A 20,316-nucleotide genomic window follows, 5' to 3' on the forward strand; every position below is an offset into this window, starting at 1 on the left:
TTATGGCACTCGTATAATATATTCGAATTGTGATAATATTAAAAACGAAAACTCGTGCCGGTATATTTTGCAATTTGTGTAGGCGGTATAATAGTGGTGTATGCTATTTCCATTTTCTACTAATCTCTCTCTCCTTCTACTAATCATATCTACAATGCAATCCAAAATAGAATCATTTGTACACTTTGATGCGGCAGCGTGCACAGAGGTTGAATTACTTATGATGGTATTTTGTCTGAAATAATAAATGTAATATCTACGAGATTCTTTACGGACCACAATTTGCAATTTATTCAAGTGTTGGTTACCAAATTTTTTTTCATCCATAATCTGTAGATACATAAAATATGCATGAATACGCATATGGCTATAACCTCAAACAACTGTATAGTAATATATTTCATACATATTTGTAAAAAAAAATTGATTTTTATCCATATTGCCTACATGATTGGAAATGTGATAATTTAAAAACGTTATGAATTCATAGGTATTATACACAGTAATTATATGTGTGAAAATAATCTTGATCTCTGTTCCAAAATCGTTTATAACAACAGCATAAATTAATAGAAGCAATATAACAAAATGTGTTATTTTTTCTTTCAATACCAATATTTTTTATACCAATGTTTTGTTATTAATTATATAATTTATGTTGGTATATTGGTATGCGTAAATATGCTTTAATTTTCTAACTCAAAACCATTCGATTTTGTTTGAGATTTCTCTCTCCGTCGGGTTCAGTATAGAACTGTAGAACTATCAGATGGACAAGAATATGGTAGCGCAGGTGGTCCGCCGGTTTACTATAATATCTTGCCGCTTACAAAACCCCAAGTACCGGTGTATACGTATGCTCACAGCCGATAAAAATCTCTACAAAGCCACTGTTTTTTCTCCGTCTCTCTTGCACTCCGTCTTTTTCTGTGCTCACTCGATCCCCAACACGACCCCATATCGCATATTTTACAGTGCTGTCAAACACGGACGTTATTAATAGAGTATCCGCAGGGCTGCATTGTCCGTGAATGACAATATTCGCACTATGTGATAAATACGAGCCCATTATCCAAGCGGTGTATGCAATAATATCCACATGTATAATACCTATATACATTATACATGCTTATAATAAATTGCATACGCATATTTATTTATCCTTAAATTTGAATACGAGTTCCTCTCCAGGAGCAACGTGTCTCTGCAATTATCGAGTATAGACATATGTGTGTGTGTTTGAAACGGGGAGAAAAACGCATTTTACGATTGTTATTCCTACGAATTTACGTCAGGATGTTGAAAATAAAACCAGACTTTATTAGTTGTAAAATAATATTTGTGAGGAAACGGTCCGGACAAAACAGCATAGAAAAAATGTACAAATATGGGTTATGCATTTTTTTACGATTTTTTTTTTAAGAATTCGTACCTATGTTTAAATCATCATTTTTTCCATAATATCAATCATATTTTTGTTAAAATTAATTTTTATGTTAAATAATGATTTCAGATGGACCGATTGATTTTTTTATGATACTTGTGTTTCTGGTATTTGTCTTTTGGATTGTAAATTCACACATACAGTTACAGGAAATACAGTTTTTAAATAGTGATATTTGAATCGAATGGTATTTAGATTTTTTAAATACTTTTCTTATAAACATAATATTAATAATTTTGTATTAAAGAACTTGATAATTTTATCTTAGTACATCGCTAAGTCCTTTTATTTATTTCAAAAAATAATAAGATTTAGCCTTTTTTATGAAAAAAAAAATTTGATTTCAAAATACAGCAAAACTAATTTTTTTTATAAATATTGACGATTAATTTTTTTTTTAGCGATTATTAAATATTAATTTTTTTTTCTGATGAACATTTTTCTTTTTTATCTTTCAAATGGTCATTACCTACGCATGTTTCATATCAACTCACATCTAGAATCATTTTTCATAATCAAATATTTATTCGTTAAAATACAATCAAATAATATAAGACAAATACAAAATAATATATACTATCACACTGAACTCGATAGTAATATATCTTACCAAATATCGGCCTCTTAGTTCTAAGATTATTTATTTTTAAATTTCTTTATTAAAGAAATACAAAATGATGTATATAGAACGCTAAGAATATAAGATGTTGAGATTAAAATAAATCAGTTTTAAGAACAACGAAAATACCACAGCCAAATGACACAAACTAAATTGAAATAGTTTGTGTGATGTTTTAATTTGTTCTACACTTGATTAGTGTGATACAAATAAATCCTAACATAATTTATGTACATATTAGAAAAATATGCGTGTAAACAACGACCAAAAGAAAACAATATAAGTTACTTGGGTTGACACTTGAAAACACGTAAAACATTTCTTAATAATGTCAAAGTTAAAAAAAAAAACATTCCAACTAGACATAAACAACAAAAAAATTGTAAAACATTATTTCTGTTTTATTAAATGGGTATTCAAGAAAGAATATAATTAATTGAACATTTTATAATGTGTTAATTTATAGATAACTACCATATAATTTAATCAATATTTTTCAAACCAATTAATCATAAAAATCGTATGTATAAATAAGATATCAAGTACTGATTATATTTTAAAATGTTGTCTAAAACTACTACCTATCTACTGTAGAATATAAGATGTTTATAACTTAATATTAATGAAATATCTTCATCAAATATTTTTTATTTATTGATTTTAAGAAAAAAAATTGTTATACTTGATTTTATACTCTTATTAACTAGTTTTATCAAAACATAAAACATTCCGTACAACATCATACTGTACTGTAGTGTCATTAATACTTTTGCTTGAAATATAATTTAACTCGATTATTCAAATTTAGGTGTTATTAAGTATTCATACCACACAAATATGTTACTGGTACAGAAATAAAATACCATCACGTTATTTAATCCAGGCAAAGAGATCACACTTACGTTATACCGTTGTTTTTCCGTCGAACATATAATTTTCCCAGAGTACCTTTGGAGTACATAGTATATTATTTAGTATTTTGTTAATAGTATTTTACACGCTTATGTGTACAAAACAAACCCGATATGTTTATGACCGGACGTAGAAGCGTTTGTGTGTGGGAGTTTAGAATATCCATTTTATCCCAAGGAAGACACCACCACCGGGAAAATGTTGATTGTCAAAACCGGTGAACGCCAACAATAAATAAAAATTGAAGACAAGAAAAACCCCCTCTGCGAGTACTTGCTATAAACGTATACTAACACAAGCACTACTATTATGGCTTGGAATAATTACCCCATGAGGTCCAGAGGCTCTTTGATGCACGGGATAAGTAGCATATAATAATAATATATAAACCCTATTGAAAAATAATAACAATTCGTTTCTTCCCGATTTCTTAGAAGACTTACAAAATAAATTGGTTATAGGAATCTATTTAAACAGATCAACAAAGCAACGCAACCAATTATAGTAATAGATATGTAGAAATAATAACTGTTTTTTTCCAATATTTAAATTAATTGCACAATGAAATGTTAGTTCAAAAATCGCCAAGGAGTACATTGCATTCGTAATGGAAAGATATTTATCCCGGGATATAAATCAACAAACATAATATACTCTAGAGTATAAAGAGTATATAGAGTAACTATATAGAGTATATATAGTATATAGTATATAGAGTCAATATAATTGACTTTTACTTGATTATCATATGTATCGAATAATTATTTTTTCCATACAGAATTGAATATAATTAACTTACTTAAGATAAAAAAACATTATATAAAAAAATGTATTATTAAATTTCACATCAAGTGAAACTATCAATAAATCATTACTTTTGGTAACCATTGTATAAAATACTAAAATAATGAATAAATTAAAATAAAAATTTAATTCATCCTTTTCTTTTGCTAATGTTTTTTGATTACAAATAATACCAAAACGCTTAATAACATATTGTACAATAATTGCATAGGCTTTAAAAAAAAATATATTTAAAACAATTATTGCGTTTATAATTTGAACTATAATATTACTGATAATTTTTCAAATATCTTAAATCGTCCTTGATAAACTTAATATTTATGATTTATTCTAGCATAAAACTATTTTAGAAATAATGAAATCGCTTGATAAGAATAGGTTATGTTCACGCATAAATATCGTAGTCCCCGAAGGGTAAAAAAACATGTTTCTTATATCTGTGGTGGTAATCGGAAATAATAATCTATTATTTTTAAGTATTTTCGGTTAATCTATGCAATTGCTGGTTTAAAATCTAAATAATGTTAGTTTTAAAGGTTTTATAAATATTTTTTTTTTTTACCTAATAAAAAGTATAGATTTTAAATAAAAATTATGTATAAAGATGATAACATCGATAAGCAGAAAAATATCGCTAAAGGAAAAAAGATATTATTTTATAATAAATTGTACTAGATACTATAAATAAAAAAATAAAAATTATATGATAATTTAGATAATTCATTTCAATAATTATTCTGAAAGTTAAAGAAAATAACAAATTTAATTAACCTTCTTGAAAAATAAAAAAATTAATTTTTACAGAACAAAGTGTATACTGGCTACATTGTATGTTACATACTGGCTAAAAGCTTAATAAATACTGAATTCTGATTGATTTTACAGTTTAATTTTTGGGAAAAGGATAATTTATTTGGTTGATTATAAATAAAACTTGAAACTAGAATTTAAAGTTTTAATATTTTATTTTTGGATACTTTTCATATATTTTTTTATATTGCATTTTAGTACAAACAAAAAGTTTTTTCACGACATGTAAGTTTTTTTAAATAAAAGTTTTGTAATCAACCTAAAAATACTGTAAATTTACTTTTCATTATAAAACAAATTAATAATAAAAAATAAAATAAATAAAAACCAAAAAATAAAAAAAGTAAGAAAACACTATGATTATAACTCTTTACATAAGGCATGTCAAGATTTTCATATACAAAATAATTGTATACTTAAAAATTATAAGTTTTAAAATATATTTCGACAGCTATAATTTTATTATCAAGTTTCCAATAAAATTATCATATTGTTATTAACTTTTCGCTAAGAAAATACAAGAATAAGTTATTTCATAAATTAGTATACAAACTTCTGAGATTCACTCAAGAGTGAAATCAAAGTGTATAAAAACTATTCCTTTAAGATATATTGATTTTTCATTTAAAAATTGTATAATTAAAATAACTGTTTCTAACGCTACATTTACTCCTCGTAATAATTATGATTATCAAAATATTATTATTATCATTGTTTGGAGAATAAACCCTAGTAGAAAAATTTCAAAGCTGGAAGGTTTGGAAGAGACTTGTCTCCCCATTCTAATTAAACGTTCCGAAAAGTGAAATGTAACACAAAAACATGGCTAGTTTATTTTTTATTCACAACATTTTCTTCCCCACTTCAAGTTTTCCTTTATCAAGAATCATTTGTTTTCCCGGTTTCACACACTAGAGAGGACATAATGGTAATGCATAACTGCATACATTTGAACTTAAAGGTTAACACATATTGTTACTATGTCTTACTTAAAAATAATGGTCTAAAAAAGTGTAGTATAAAATATTTGAATAAATAACAAGCCTTCACAATAATAATTTAAGCTTAACAGATATTTACAACTGTATAGGTAATTATAGCGGCACTAAGGAAGTTTATTTAATCATCGATATCTTTATTAAATGGTTTACTTTTAATGCATAAAAACACATAATTTATAGTATTTAAATTTTCAGTTACGAAGTATAATTACGAATTTAAATGTATTTATATTAAATTATTATATTTATTATACAATGTATAAATACAAAATAATATTAAACACAAAACGAAACATTCATTGTAATAACAGTAATAACGCACGATACGATATAGTTCTGAGAAAACTTATCGGATGAATTCCAAAGTGAACGAAACCTCACAACTACATAATGAAATAAATAGTATACCGTGTATACTGTAGATCACTATTATAATTTCGCTATTTACCATTTAATTTTTAGTACTTCATATTACATTAAACGAATTTAAATTTAAAATGTCTTGTAAACTTATTTAAATTTTAAAATGTTACTTCTCATGCTATGTATTTCTTTGTGAACATTTAAAAAATGGATATTAAACTGTTAATAGTTTAATAATATTTATTTTAATAGGTATATTGTGTAATATATAGTTGTTGCTTTAGTAGAAAATAAATCTTAACACAAAATACGGTAGGGAAATAAAACTTTTATAATAGGTTATTATATTTAGTTACAATATTTGAGCATACCACAAGTATCACGCTTATCTACTCTTTATATAAATAACTAATACACTTTTATTATACCTAACAAGTACATAAATCTTAAAATTATAATCTCAATAACAATAATGTAATTTAGTATTTATGTAGGTTTTAAATCTATGTTTTCTTAGTTATGATAAAAATAGTGTTTATCAACTTTGTGAACTAAATCAATTGTACGTACAAGTACATAAAAATTATTACCATTTGTAAACGTATTAACAACTAAAATTAAACGAAAAATGAATTGACAATATTAATTTAATACCTAACCATGTAACGTATCGATACCCACTTTGAATTATATAATTTTTGATCCATGTAAGTGGTTACTGGTTATAATAAATAATCAAAATCATATAAATACTTTTTTAGGCCTGTTATTTACATGTGCATGGCAAGTTTTAAAGTATAATGTATTAAATATATATATTTCCGTTTCATTTTCATAATTTCTAGTATCATACAATCGTTAGGCTGCTATAATAGAGTTCAAATAGGTTCAGAGGGAAATAGAGGAAGAGAGAGGTACTAGCGGACAAACGAAAAAAAATAGTATCGTGGAATTGGTACCTTGAACGTATCAAAGTAAATGGGACGTACTCATAATTCGGAACCAAGTGAGTCTTTTGGTCTCTTTGACAGGTCCGTAGGTGTGAATTGTAAATTTAAAAATACCGGTTCATAAATTATAAACGTACAAAGTGCCGCACGTTTTATTCACTTTACCGTTGGTTTATGATTGGTTTTTAGGGATTAAATTTCACCATAACACAAAATAATAAGTGTAGGATCAGGTAAAAAATTGAAATATTTATGACTGTCCAACTATGTTTGGTTGGGTCACGCAAGTACAAGATATGGTTTTCCATTAATTTCATTCAACAAATAATTGCCATATAATGAAAATTTCTCTAATCCAGCTGCCATTAAGTAAATATGATAAATCGAACTGACGTGCATGTGAGAACTGACCGAGGTATCACCACATGTGTCTAAACCTGTAGGAGTCATCATTATGAAAAATATAATTAAACTTGTATACACATATGCATTTTAGTTTTACATACCCGTAGTAAAAACCGTATAGTTATTATGTATACAATTAATAAACACGAAAAGTTGTATTGGTTGTCAATTAATACAAACAACGTAAAAAGCCATAAAAAAAAATCAAATAATGAAAACATACAAAATAATATTATAATAACGATAAAAGCTAAAATAATTTATAATTATTATATTTCATGAAAAATACAGATAAAAATATTCATAATGTAATCGTTTGTGAGATTGTTCCAAAATCATATTTATCAAAAACTAGAATATTTAATTTATCTTATACATTTATTTTTTACTTCTTATTTTATAATACAAGATTAAACAGAAATAAAAAAAAAAGTCATAACTCATAAGCCTTGAAGAATTAAGCGAATCAAATTATCAATGAGAATCAACTCCAAACATATTCAGTATCGTTTCGACATAATCTCAAGTATAAATCAAACGAAAAAAACTGAGTGAAATATTTAACAGATTTTATACAAAACACTTGATTATACAATTTGGTATGAAATTTACCTCGTCCAATAACCAAGATTTTTAATGTCTTACAAAAACCTAGAAGATAAGGTAATAAATTCGGAAAAATTGGTACATATAGTTCAAGTATATATACTTACTAGCTTATATTGACAGACATCTACATCATATTTCTTCTCAAGATTTAATTATTGATGACAACATCACATGGTTATTTTTTAAATCTCACCAGGACGGGATTCGATAAATGACATTGATAAATTCTAATACGATAAATTTATAAAACATGATAAGTAATCGAGAAAAAAATGTGAGATTCAAAAGGAAATGTACCACGCGAGATTAAAATAGTAATTCGTCCAACATTTGAACAAAAAAAAGCGTTTCGATGAAATATTCGTCGGATTGCATCGATACAGCGAATGAAATATTAAAACATTTAAAAATACGTAATCGACCATTGTTTTTTTAAACGAATAAGCGTTATATATTTAATTTAAATAGTGTTTGCCAAAAGCGCTGATGTGAGAATAAGGGGGAAGGGAGAACATAAGGATTAATTTCGTCTGCGTTATTTTTGACAGAAAAAAAAATGAAAAATATATAACACATATTTCTAATAAATAACAGAAATGAGTGTGCCTTGCGAAACGGTACGCAAAAATAAAAGAAGCGTCTCACCGTGTTCGCATGCAGTGTCCGCACATGATCGCATTAAAGTGTAATTGCGCGACGTGTTGTTCACAAATGAACGTAATTGTGCGAGCCGGTGTGCAGGTGGATATTCGTGTTGTTGTTAAAAAAAGGATAGTAACTTAGTGTAGAGTAATTTATAGTAATAATCTATGTAAAAAAGATGTATATTGCATATTTCTTGAACCAGAACTTTAAATGAAGAAGAAATTAAAATTATTATTATATACATTAAAAATACATTACGTGAGGTGGGAGGGCGCTGCATGCGGATATCGGTGACGCCGGACAGCGTTCGAACGAGGAGATTACGGAGTCACACACCGTTCTGCACGATACTCGGAGAGATCGGTGGTCTGTCTGCCCCGACGTCGTTACGTTCCGCATATGTTCCCGGATCCAGCCGGATTCTCGATTGTCCGTAATGTTGTAGTTAACCATACTAAAGCTACCGGAAGGGAAATGTTTAACAGGACTGTTTTGTCGGGGATAGGGACTCCTTATGTTTTCCGGACGGATAGATCTCAAAAACCGGGGGTAAATTTCATGTAAAAATTGTTCGCAAAACGAGCATTTCTTGAACACTGATATCATCAGTCTATTGTTGCTTCTACCATTTTACGTGACAGCGCAATAACAAGAAATATCAAATCAGATGTGCGTGTTTCTGTTAAACGGCTGTACAAGCCACTACGTTGTTTGCTGAATCAAGGATCATACGGATCGACGAAATGTGTATGCGCGCGATCAGTTCGATCCGTAAAGAAATACAAAAAAAAAAAAAATTAGTGAAAATTAAGTTCCGAGAGGAGGGGGGAAAAAGATCGTTTTCGACATCTCGGCAACGCAATAAGGACCATATGCAAAAACGGTTTGAGGTTAATAAATAAACGGATGACGGGTGTAATGACGTGCGCCCGTGTAATGTTATTGAAACACAATTGACAATTTACGTGCGACAATGTTGTTATCAAGAATCAAAACGAGTCATTTTCGTTGTCCTGTCGATTGCGCAACAAATCACTTGATGGACGAGTAACACGACCGTGTACCAGTACGATATCAATAGCGCTACTATCAAAATGGCAAAGTGGGGGAATGCTCCGGGACACAGACATTTCTGAAACAAAATCCTTAAAATAATTCACAATACTGATTTAAATTTTCAAACGATAAGTGGTGATTCCAGTTACAAAGCGGAAAAATTATGATAGAAAAATGAATTGATGCAATATGCGTTATGTTTGTTTACAGCGATAAACATTGATTTTCACATTTCACTTTGCACGACTGTCAATTTCATCGTTAATTATTTTCGTTTATCGATTCATCATAATAAGTATTCGCAATATGATGTGCAATATAAGCACTTTGAATTTTTCATGCACAGATAACGTCGGTCAGGGGACCTGGTTTACTCACCGCACCGGGGCTCCTTTTCCTACGTAGATACGTCGCCGTGCGATGCCGTAGCGTTTCGCGGGCACATTAATGGGTACGGCGAATAAACCGATTTGTTTACTGTTCGCGCGGTCGTTTTAGTAAGCGCCTGAACCCAGATCGCCGCCCGCGCGAGTCGTTTGCCAACAAACACGCCGCGGCTGCCATACGATTGTCACAAGAGGCGGCGGCGAAGGTACTTAACGGTGGAGGCAACTGTACTGCAGCAGTTAACAGTTTTTTTTTTAGAGCGATTCACGTGCGTCGCTATTGCGTTCAGACGGGCGACGACGATACGAACGGTTTGATGAAACGATCACGGATACGCGCGGCGTGTTTCGACGGAAGATCCGTTGCGACCGCGTCTCGTGCTCGTCTCTACTCGGATGCGTACGTTTATTAAATTATTTATACCGATACCTTGGACCAGTGTTTCCCAACCTTTGCGTTACCGTGGCACAAAAACGTTATTTGTGTTGGGTGGACGAACCTTCTAAAAAAAAAAACAACCTAAAACGCTTTGATATGATAACATTACCAACAGTTTTATTAAAAGGAATTTTATCGTATAATTTAATGCAATACTGCAAAACTAAATTCCGACATATTCATTTATGATTTGAAAACTAAGATATTTTTATCGTCATTAGTTTACGAACAGCAACTCGTCAAAAATATTTTCCGACCCATAAATCGGAAAACGTTGCCTTATACCGTAATAAGAAATGAGCAAGTACCCACTAGTTTTGGAAATAATCGAATGATTTTGACAATCCAAATTTAAATTATAAAATAGCTACAAAAATGTTTTTATATTTTTGAATCGACAACAATAGAAGAACAGTACACTGACAATACTGCTCTACTGTCTATAGAAATATTTATCGAATCACACGAATATATTGCACGATAAAAATGTATCAAAATTTATAAAACTATACAGTTTAATTATTTTTTATTATTTTTTTCTATTACTAATCATTCGATTATTCCCATCACTAACTACTACTACTACTCTCATGATATACGACAATAACAATAATGATAAATAATGATAATAATTTAAATACACGTGTACGCGTTACAGTGCCGGATCTGAGTCCGGTGTGCAAATGCCGATAAGAAACCTCTTAAAACATTTTTTTATAAAATTAATTCCTTTTTCTTTTTCATGAACCACTTTCAAATACAGATATGTTTAGACATTTCGATTTATAAGTGCACTATAAAAAGTTGTTGAATGAAATACAACGAATGAGTGTAAAAATAAGAGCACGAAAAAGCAAAAAAATAAAAATAACGAAACAATGTAATTTTTAGATTTTGGTTCTAGAGGCCCCGGTGCATTTAATTCCCCCCTCCCAACATCCCCGATGGATTCGGCACTGAAGTGTTATAATTTATAACATTTGAAACGGTCGAAAATAAACCGTTTTCCGTTTCCGCCCCTGTGCAGCCGCACGACTCGTTGCAGATGTGCGTTCGCCGGACAAACTATGTACACGACGCAGGTTGCTACTGGTTGGTGCTACATCATCGGAGTTCAATCGGACAAGCACTGGGCCCGTCCAGTGCTCGGCAGCGGTCGTCTGATCGTCTGGAATCCTCCGGAGGCCAAAGGTTGAGCAACGAAATAACAATGCAATATGGTTTTGCCGTTGTTGCTGTTGTTACTATTATTATTATTGTTGTTATTATTATTATTATTATTCTAATCCGCCCCAGGTATAACAATATAAGTTTCCTTTCTGCGTAGTCGTACATCAGTGTAGGCGCGACTACACCGGGCACGCAAAAGTCTCCAGCACTCGCTCGAAATGTCACATCAATGAATAACTAACTAATCTCGCGTGGAGTTCAATCTCGGATTCGAACATTTCGAATTCCCAACACGTTTCAGCTACACGGCTCGTGTAACACGAGTGCGCTGTACCTTTACGCATACACTATGTATGCGTGTACACACGTGGCGTTCGTCGATAATGTAGTTGATACGTTTTCACAATCTTGCGATTATTATTTTGCCATGCAAAATTATAAAAGGAATATAATATTGTGCGCGCGCTTATCATAACGATGCGAAATTAATAACAACAATAATTCAATCTCGCAACGGAACGAGTTACTCATTAGTCGTACTGCATAACACCCGCGCGTGCATACACCCCGATTTCATCTGGAAAAATCTATTAAACCGCATACCGAATTAAGTTTTATTTTGTATCAACTCACTAACGGCGTTGGACAATTATTGCGTTCAGAAAACGCCTTGTCAACGACATTTACTTTGATTATGCGACAGCACAGTTAAGTTTGTTCAGCGGAGTGGGTATACGTACTCAATATTTAATTTACGCAACACGTACACATGAATTATTATAATTTTTATACGTTTGTAGATGCGAAAATATTATTTTTAATTATTTTTTTTTTTTTTTAAATCACGATATTTATTTGTATTTGGTCTGATAAATTCCGCTGGCATGTCTCTAACACTCCCATGTTAAATGTAACTATTGACACAACTGACAAAAAAGCACCTTACATCAATACACTGCGTACGTTTCGGTCGAGCAATCGAGAAAATTGAAATGGGAGTGGCCAGTGTTGTCAGTGGTGGCACCTATTATGATAATTGGCATAACATTTCATCGCACATTCACAATACTCGGGCTTATATACGGATCATTTTCATTACGAGACAACTGTTAATAAATAAAACCATTTTAAAAAATTGATTCAATACGATCAAAAACAAAACCTTTACACAAAATTTTACGACGTCCTAGTGTTGACAACAAATACATACTTATTGCTATCAATACAATTAAACAAGTACTCGTGTATATACGCAAACACCGTTTTAAGTTATAAATTATCAAAATAAATAATAAATATAACATATTCAACTAACGAAAACGTCTGGATAATCTAATATTAATTTAATATCTCATTTTACGATTTAACCAACCCTGTTGTTACAATTGCATACACGAAATAACTATATTTAACTGTATATAACTAAATCGTTATAATTAGTTTGCTTATATTATTATATTATTTTAATTGTAATTATTTAAAATCGACTAAATAAACAAATTAAATGTTGTTTGTATAGGTACCTACTCCGCATTGGTGTAAAATAATAATTTCATTTATAAACGATTAACATTTTAATGAGTGTCACAAGAAAAATATTAAAAAGCTTACGTTAGCGTACACCGATATCAAATTACATCTCATTGAACCAACCATCTCTTCATATAGGGATCGTGTCGTGTCATTTTTTCCTACTAAAACAATGTATCCAATAAGGGGAGAAGTGTATAGAGATTTATACAGCTTTCAATGTCAACTCTTGTATACACACAAAACTGTCTGGCGGCGTCCGGATAAGTGCAAAAATGCACTGGGGGACAGGATCCTGTTTGCAAATTAGCAAATCCGTTTTTGCCGACACGATATTCACACGGCGGCAGTCACGACACACAGTACTCGGATTTGTAAGTCTTGATATATTCAATAACTTTACTATTTGTTTATTATGACCGTACCAAATATTTATTTTTAAAAAATATATAGTATGGTACAACAATGATATCGATGTTTATCAAATAAGAATTCGATTAATGTTTTGAATTAACTCAAAATTAGCAGGCAATCACTAAATTTGTTTGTATCATATTTATTAAATATAATTATTCTTTTTACTTATCGATAAAGCATTATCTGAATTAATTAAATATTTGAAATCTGTGTATTGTAACTTATATAGAAACAGTAGTGATTAATTAACCGTGAATGAATTCCAAGCACTTATTTTAATAAAACTCGTTAAAAATATTTTAATTTTTAGACTCTCTCCTAAAATAAGTAAACAGAATAATTATCATTACCCACTTACTGGTGAATACAATGATAGACATAAATATAAGTAATACATTACAATAATTTTAAATACTGAACAATTTAAATTATTTTCATTGGTACTGTTTAATTACTTTAAAATAGTAATAATAAACAGTTATAACAATATATTTTTAAGTATTTTAAAATTAAACTTAAAACTAGTTTTATAATTGATTAGTCTATACAATAAACGTGCGGGTAGAAGCCATTTAAATAAGATTTATTTTTATTAATATCTACATAAAATGAACAATGTCCCAATGAAGTTTTAAAAATAAAATATGATGATAATAAAACATTAAAATTTCAACTAAAATTAAATGAATGAACAAATTGTAGTTAAAATTTGATGTAAAAAAATAATTTTAAATGTGTTATCCATAATCTTAATATAGATTATGCGTAAGTTTTAAATTTAAACAAGATTATAAAATATATTTATCTAGTTATTCGTTTTTGTGTTTAAACCCACGAAAAATAAACACAATATGTTTTTCAAGAAGAAAAATAGAATATTTGGATAACATTTAGAACATGTACATGTATGTTACAATAGCTCCAAGCAATAAATTACGGACCCTAATAATTATATTGTATTAACGGTGTAGTCAAGGTACTACTACGTACATGCGTATGTATTTATACCTAAAAATCTGACGAGTAAGAGAATTCCTAAATAATTATCATCCCCTTAACTTGTCTGAGACCCACGTCATTAAATGTTTAAAAGATCATGCGCACGTAGAACTATGCGATGTTGAATTGTTGATGTGGTATAAGATAAAGCTATGTTAACAAAATAATAATTTACAACACAAAAGTCTATGTTTTTAAATGAAATCGAATTGAAAACATTGTTAATCGTGTTTTTCTACAAATTTAATACCAGCTATAAAACTTTTTAAATCCGTTATGTTTTATTATGTAAATTATTACAATTTTGTTGTTTTTAATTTTACTCATAAATTGTTAAATTATTGTTTAAATGTCAAAAAAAATCCAAGATAGCTAAATTTAAACGGTTTGTGTTAAGAAGTATATATTATTATACTGTTGTATTAATTAAAATGTATTATGATGATAAGATAATTTGTACATTTACTCTTAACATAAACATGGCAATTTTAAATAGTAACAAGGCATTATGCATTATAATGAGATGTAAGGCATTAACATAAACATAAGTGCCAAAAAAAAATAGGGATTATCAAAATAAATTTACTAGGTTGGTGTTCGTTTGTCAACCACAGACGTAACAAATTACATTTTTAAGTACTTATTAAATATTATTAACATTACCGATCACTTTTTATGAATGACATAATAAATTACAAAATCGTTTTTTAAATTGTTTATTTTTTTTACACGCAAAATGTTTTTAATTTAATTTTTATCTTTATTAATCTTTTGTTTTTATAATTTTAAATGTATCTAATAATATCATATTGAGTACACCAAACGTTAAAATAACGATTTTTTCCTAAGAATATATTACATATTTCATAGATTCTATCGATGACGAACGATATATTTGACGATATTCATTTATTTATTAACATTGATCATGCCTACAATACATTTCCAATAATATGTGATTCATCAAAGAGTATACACATCTTGGGAGACAACTGTTATCTTGGGTAAAAATTGAAAAGTCTACGCACGTGCGGACGTCGTCGTTAATAAACGGCCCTGTTATTTCTCACCTATGCAACCGGTTCACGCTAGCCGGCGTGACCAGAATCGATTCATAAATAAAGAGATTCCAAAACGAGGAGTAGGTACATAACATTATACAAAACACCCTGGGCCAGATGGGAAGAGGATAGTGATGGTGCATGTGCTGCGATCGAGCGCGCGCGTTTATATGAGAGAGAAAGAGAGACAGAGCGAGCAAGACGGGAAGGAGGAAGAGAAAAAAATAACACGAAAACAGATTTTTATCTTATGTCCGTCTACGTTTGTGATGCTGTACCATGGGGTATCGTCAGCTAACTCACGGGGGTCAATGACAAAAAGAGAGAGAGAGAAAGAAATAACAATCCATCTATTGTTAAATCTCAACGTTAGTCGATTGCACGAAACTGAACGATTACAATCGAAATATTAGGTATATATAGATCAAACTATACAGCCGCCAATTTGATAAACGGTACAGCCTTTCGGGTTCAAAACTATTATGATCGTGATTTTAATACTATTTTAACTACCTTACTAATCTTTTTTTATGCTTATGCATTTCGTAAACACATTTTTTCGGTTTTTTTTTTCACACCGATAACATCATAATATATGTAGGTAGACGGTAGTAGGAATTCGTATATAGTAGCTATTTTATACAACAAACTGTATACATTATGTGAATACATGTATGTGTGCGTCTGCGTGTCGTAAAATATAATTATTTGGAATTATAATGTATAATAAGAATCACTAATTCATGAAATATTAATTGTAATGTTTTTTGACCGTTGTCAAATTAACACAACTATGGTATTAGATTACTATGGTATTAGATATTATGGTATTAGATATTTTTATTTCTTTTAAAAGTCAAACCATCGTAAAACGAAAAACATAAGTGTTAACAGTTTAGGAAATACAATTCTGTAGAGTTGTTAAATAGAAAAAAAAAGGATCACCATTGTGTATTGTTAACCTGTAATCATCAGTTTCTACATGAGGTCTGTCGGGAATTTAATGAACATTATTATTATTGATCTCTCGACAAATTACAGTGCGACCCCTCAGTTATTTTTCAATATCAAAATAATTTCCGAGAAAGGAGGTGTCAATACATTTTGAACATGTGTCTTATTATCTTATAATTTCACTGTAGGTACATACGTCATCGAAACCTGAAGTGTATTTAAATTTAACACCTTGAAAATACTCACCACGAACAACAATGGTCATGACCATAAACATTACGTACACATTATTAATACGTTGGCGTCCACAACAGTCAACACAGCCTACATAACATGATCGAAAACCGTATAGGTAAAGTAACTAAATTCGATTTGGCCGCCTTTGTGGATTACTAATAGAGCGCGATTACTGATGGTTTTTTACGGTACATTTAAACCTCAATAATAAAATACAAACAATACGGTCTGAATTATTTTAAATTCAATGTTTAAATATAAATATAGTAATTTCATATTTATCGATTTAGCTGCTAATTTTTGTATCAAATCAAATGTAAATCCGTTAAAACACTAACATTTATTAAAATTAAAACGTTTGTCATTGTCGTGACGTTGATGAAATCGCACAACTTTCATGAAATGGTTTAATCAGTGGTTATAAAAAAGCCTCGTAAATGTTGTAATTTAAATGCATCACGTTATTATGAAGCTATCGATTTCTGCATCTTAAATAAAACTATAAAATCCTACATGAATATTTATAATCAACTCTAATTTAATCAGACCGAATCCGTGAACTATACCAAAGAATATTGAAAATGTAATTTTGCATGCTTAAAATCAATAAAAATTGTTTTGAAAAAAAAAAAACATTTGAAATTATTTTACATCTTTTACACATATCCTTCTATGTCATGCGTTTCACTTCGGTATACTTCGGTCGAGGCAAACGCGTGTAACCACTGTGGAACCAATGTGAACGCGTCTAACCCGCCATATACAGCGTACACAACGCAAATGAATACTTAAACCTAATAATGGCGTGTTAACAGTTTTCAGGTTTAATTTTTTCTACACACATGAACGTCTACTGCTCTTTTTGCAGTCGTATCACGTCTGAAACGTATACTCGACTGACAATTTTGCTCGTAAGCGAACAATCTACGCGAGGCCTATACGATGAACGAATTTAGTGGTACTCACATTTGCATTCGTTAGGGTCGCGAACCGTAGCCCTGGCCCAGGGCCGGTCAAAGTGGAATGGTTTACAACGGTCGCAGTCTCGTCCAGCGGTGTTGTGCTTGCAATCGCATACCAGAGTGCCGCCGGGACCGGACGGTACGCATTTGGAAGCGTGTCCATTGCATTTGCACCGACCGCCCACGGACAGGTCGGAAACCGCGTAATGGTACGTGCGACCGGTGGACGAAGACGCGGTAGTGATCACCGGTACCGCGGTAGTCTTCTCGGGTTCGTGTCCTTGCAATTCCTGGTCCGGGTTCAGCATCAGTAGGTTCGCACTAGTCTTGTTACCGTTCAGCAGTTCTTCAGAATCCGACCTGATACCTATATCTTCGCCAGTAGTGCTAGGGGTGCTAGTAGTGCTGGTGCTGGTGGTGGTGGTGCTGACAGACGCGGCCGAGGGCGGGTCCGAGCCGACCGGGAAGTGCAGCCGGTTGAAAATGATCTTGATGTCGGTAGCAGTGACCCAGTCCTGGAGCACGGGGCTGTTGTCAAAGTCGATAGCACTGGGACGGCCCTCGAGCGTGCTGAACGCGACTCGAGACGCCGACGACCCGGCACCGTTGAACCGGTGTGAGTCGGTGCACAGGGCCTCTTGCTCGTTGGCCTTGGTGATGACGGCCCGGTTCGGCCGGCCGTACACCTTGCGGCACTGGCCCGAGTAGAACTGGAACGGTTGCCACGTCTTGCCGTAGTCCATGCTCTTGTAAATGGCTATCGAGTCGGGTTTCGCGGCCTTCGGGCAGAATTGCAAGTTGATGTAGGTGAGCTCGTACTTCTTACCCAGCGACAGCGTGAGCGTAACGTTGTCAGGCGGCGGGAGCGCGGACGTCGGGTCCACCGGTTGCGCGGACAGCGTTTCGGACCGCCAGCACGTGGTGTTGTACGGGTTGTTGGCATCCGTCAGGTAGGCGGCCGGGTGCCGGCGTCTGGCCTGCGAGTCGTCGCACACGTGACACACACCCTGCGACGTGGGCCCGAGTTCGCAGTACCGCTCGGGACCGCGCACGCCGCACGTGCTAGTCGCTTCCACGTGACCGCCGTACGCGGCGTTCACAAAATCGGGCACGCACCGGCGGGCCCGCTCGCCGTCGTAGCACGGGTCCGTCGGGTCCACGTCCATGTCCGAGTCCGCGGACGCCGAAATGACGGCGGCGCACAGGGCGAGAACCACGGCGACCACGTACATTCGATAGGGACGCGTCATCGTATCGTGTTCGGAAACTGTGTTGACGCACTGTTGTTCTGCTATTAAACGTGTACTATACGTCGGAACCGCGCGTTTCACTACACCTCAACGCGATCGGCAAAAAACACCCATTTAACCGGCTGCGGTTACGACGACGATCGCTTTTGTCTCTCTCACTATCTCACTCTCTCTCTCTCGCGCACAAACACTGCTGCTGCTGCTGCTGCGGTCCGTCCGTATTTCGATAGCGTTTTCGTATTTTTACGCGCAGTTGGCCGAACGCCAGACGAACATCGCACTGTTTTCGCGAACACCCGGTCGTCACGCACGGTAGCGAGGTGTTGTGGTGCACGCGTATAACAAGCGGTCGTGGGAACACCGCGGAAACCGTACGACACTAGGCTACCAGTAGGTTACCGCGCGGCGGGTGTTTATCAGCGGCGTGTATATGGGTTGCTCGCGCGCGGACCACGACGATGATGCACGGGACCGGAGACTGACTGCCGCGATCTCGGGCGGCAGACACGGTGCCGCGCGTCTGGCGGCGCGCGGCCGGGGCGGAGCGGGTCTCGTGCGCTCCAATCGGGTGGAAAAAGGTCGGCGGACGACCGGAGTGGGGCCGGCCGGCCGGTCGGGAGAGGTGAAATTGGCAAACGGGCAACTTTGTTTTACCTATTCTTCTTCGTCCTGCTCCGCTGCTTCTTTTTCGTCGTCTTCCCGTTATTACTACCGTCCTTATTTTTTTTCTTATCTATATTCCCCTCCCCTCTCTCAGCCGACGGCGCGTGCGGTAAGCGTTTATTTTACTTATCGTTATTATTGTTTTTATTTTTTTCGCAAGCACGTTCGTGTACCGATGACAACTTACGGTCGGCTTCGGACTGCCGTCGGGACGTCGCGTACGCAGTCATCGTGACGGTATACCGTGCGCCAGGATTATCGAATGTACACAGGACGATTATTACGGTCGTACAACGCATTTCTCAGGTATTTATTGCGCACTCGTTACCCGCTTACGGTAAACACACGTTCGCATCACCTGCGCTTCCGACGTGGTTTCGGTGGTGGTAGTTCAACCCTCACGCATAAATTATCCCGCGTGTGCGTGTGCGTGTGCGTGCGTGTATATTTGGATATAATATGGTTCGCGGTGGACGTAGGCCATTTCCATAACAATCGCGGGTAATTTTACCGAGTGTCCGAGCTGCACGTATGACTCCGCGGCCAGTGTCAGGAGAAAACAATAAAAAACGCACGCCGTGTGAACGGCGATTTCGGACACGGAGACACCTATATCGAGTGCATCAGGTT

The 20,316-nt window shown here is 33.3% G+C and overlaps 1 protein-coding gene across 1 annotated transcript in view; it reads right to left on the bottom strand.

Annotated features, from left to right (window-relative positions):
• LOC112683062 (netrin-3-like) overlaps positions 1-19,507 on the bottom strand; it is a 76,008-nt gene extending 56,501 nt beyond the window's left edge. Inside the window, exon 1 of the mRNA XM_025553922.1 lies at positions 17,778-19,507. Coding sequence (XP_025409707.1) covers positions 17,778-19,023 — 1,246 coding nt within the window. The 5' untranslated portion in view covers positions 19,024-19,507. The remainder of the gene's footprint in view (positions 1-17,777) is intronic.
• Between the last annotated feature and the right edge of the window lie 809 nt (positions 19,508-20,316).

This window comes from Sipha flava, unplaced genomic scaffold (assembly GCF_003268045.1).
Source record: "Sipha flava isolate LNK unplaced genomic scaffold, YSA_version1 218_pilon_pilon, whole genome shotgun sequence".
NCBI classification, from domain to species: Eukaryota; Metazoa; Arthropoda; class Insecta; order Hemiptera; family Aphididae; genus Sipha; species Sipha flava.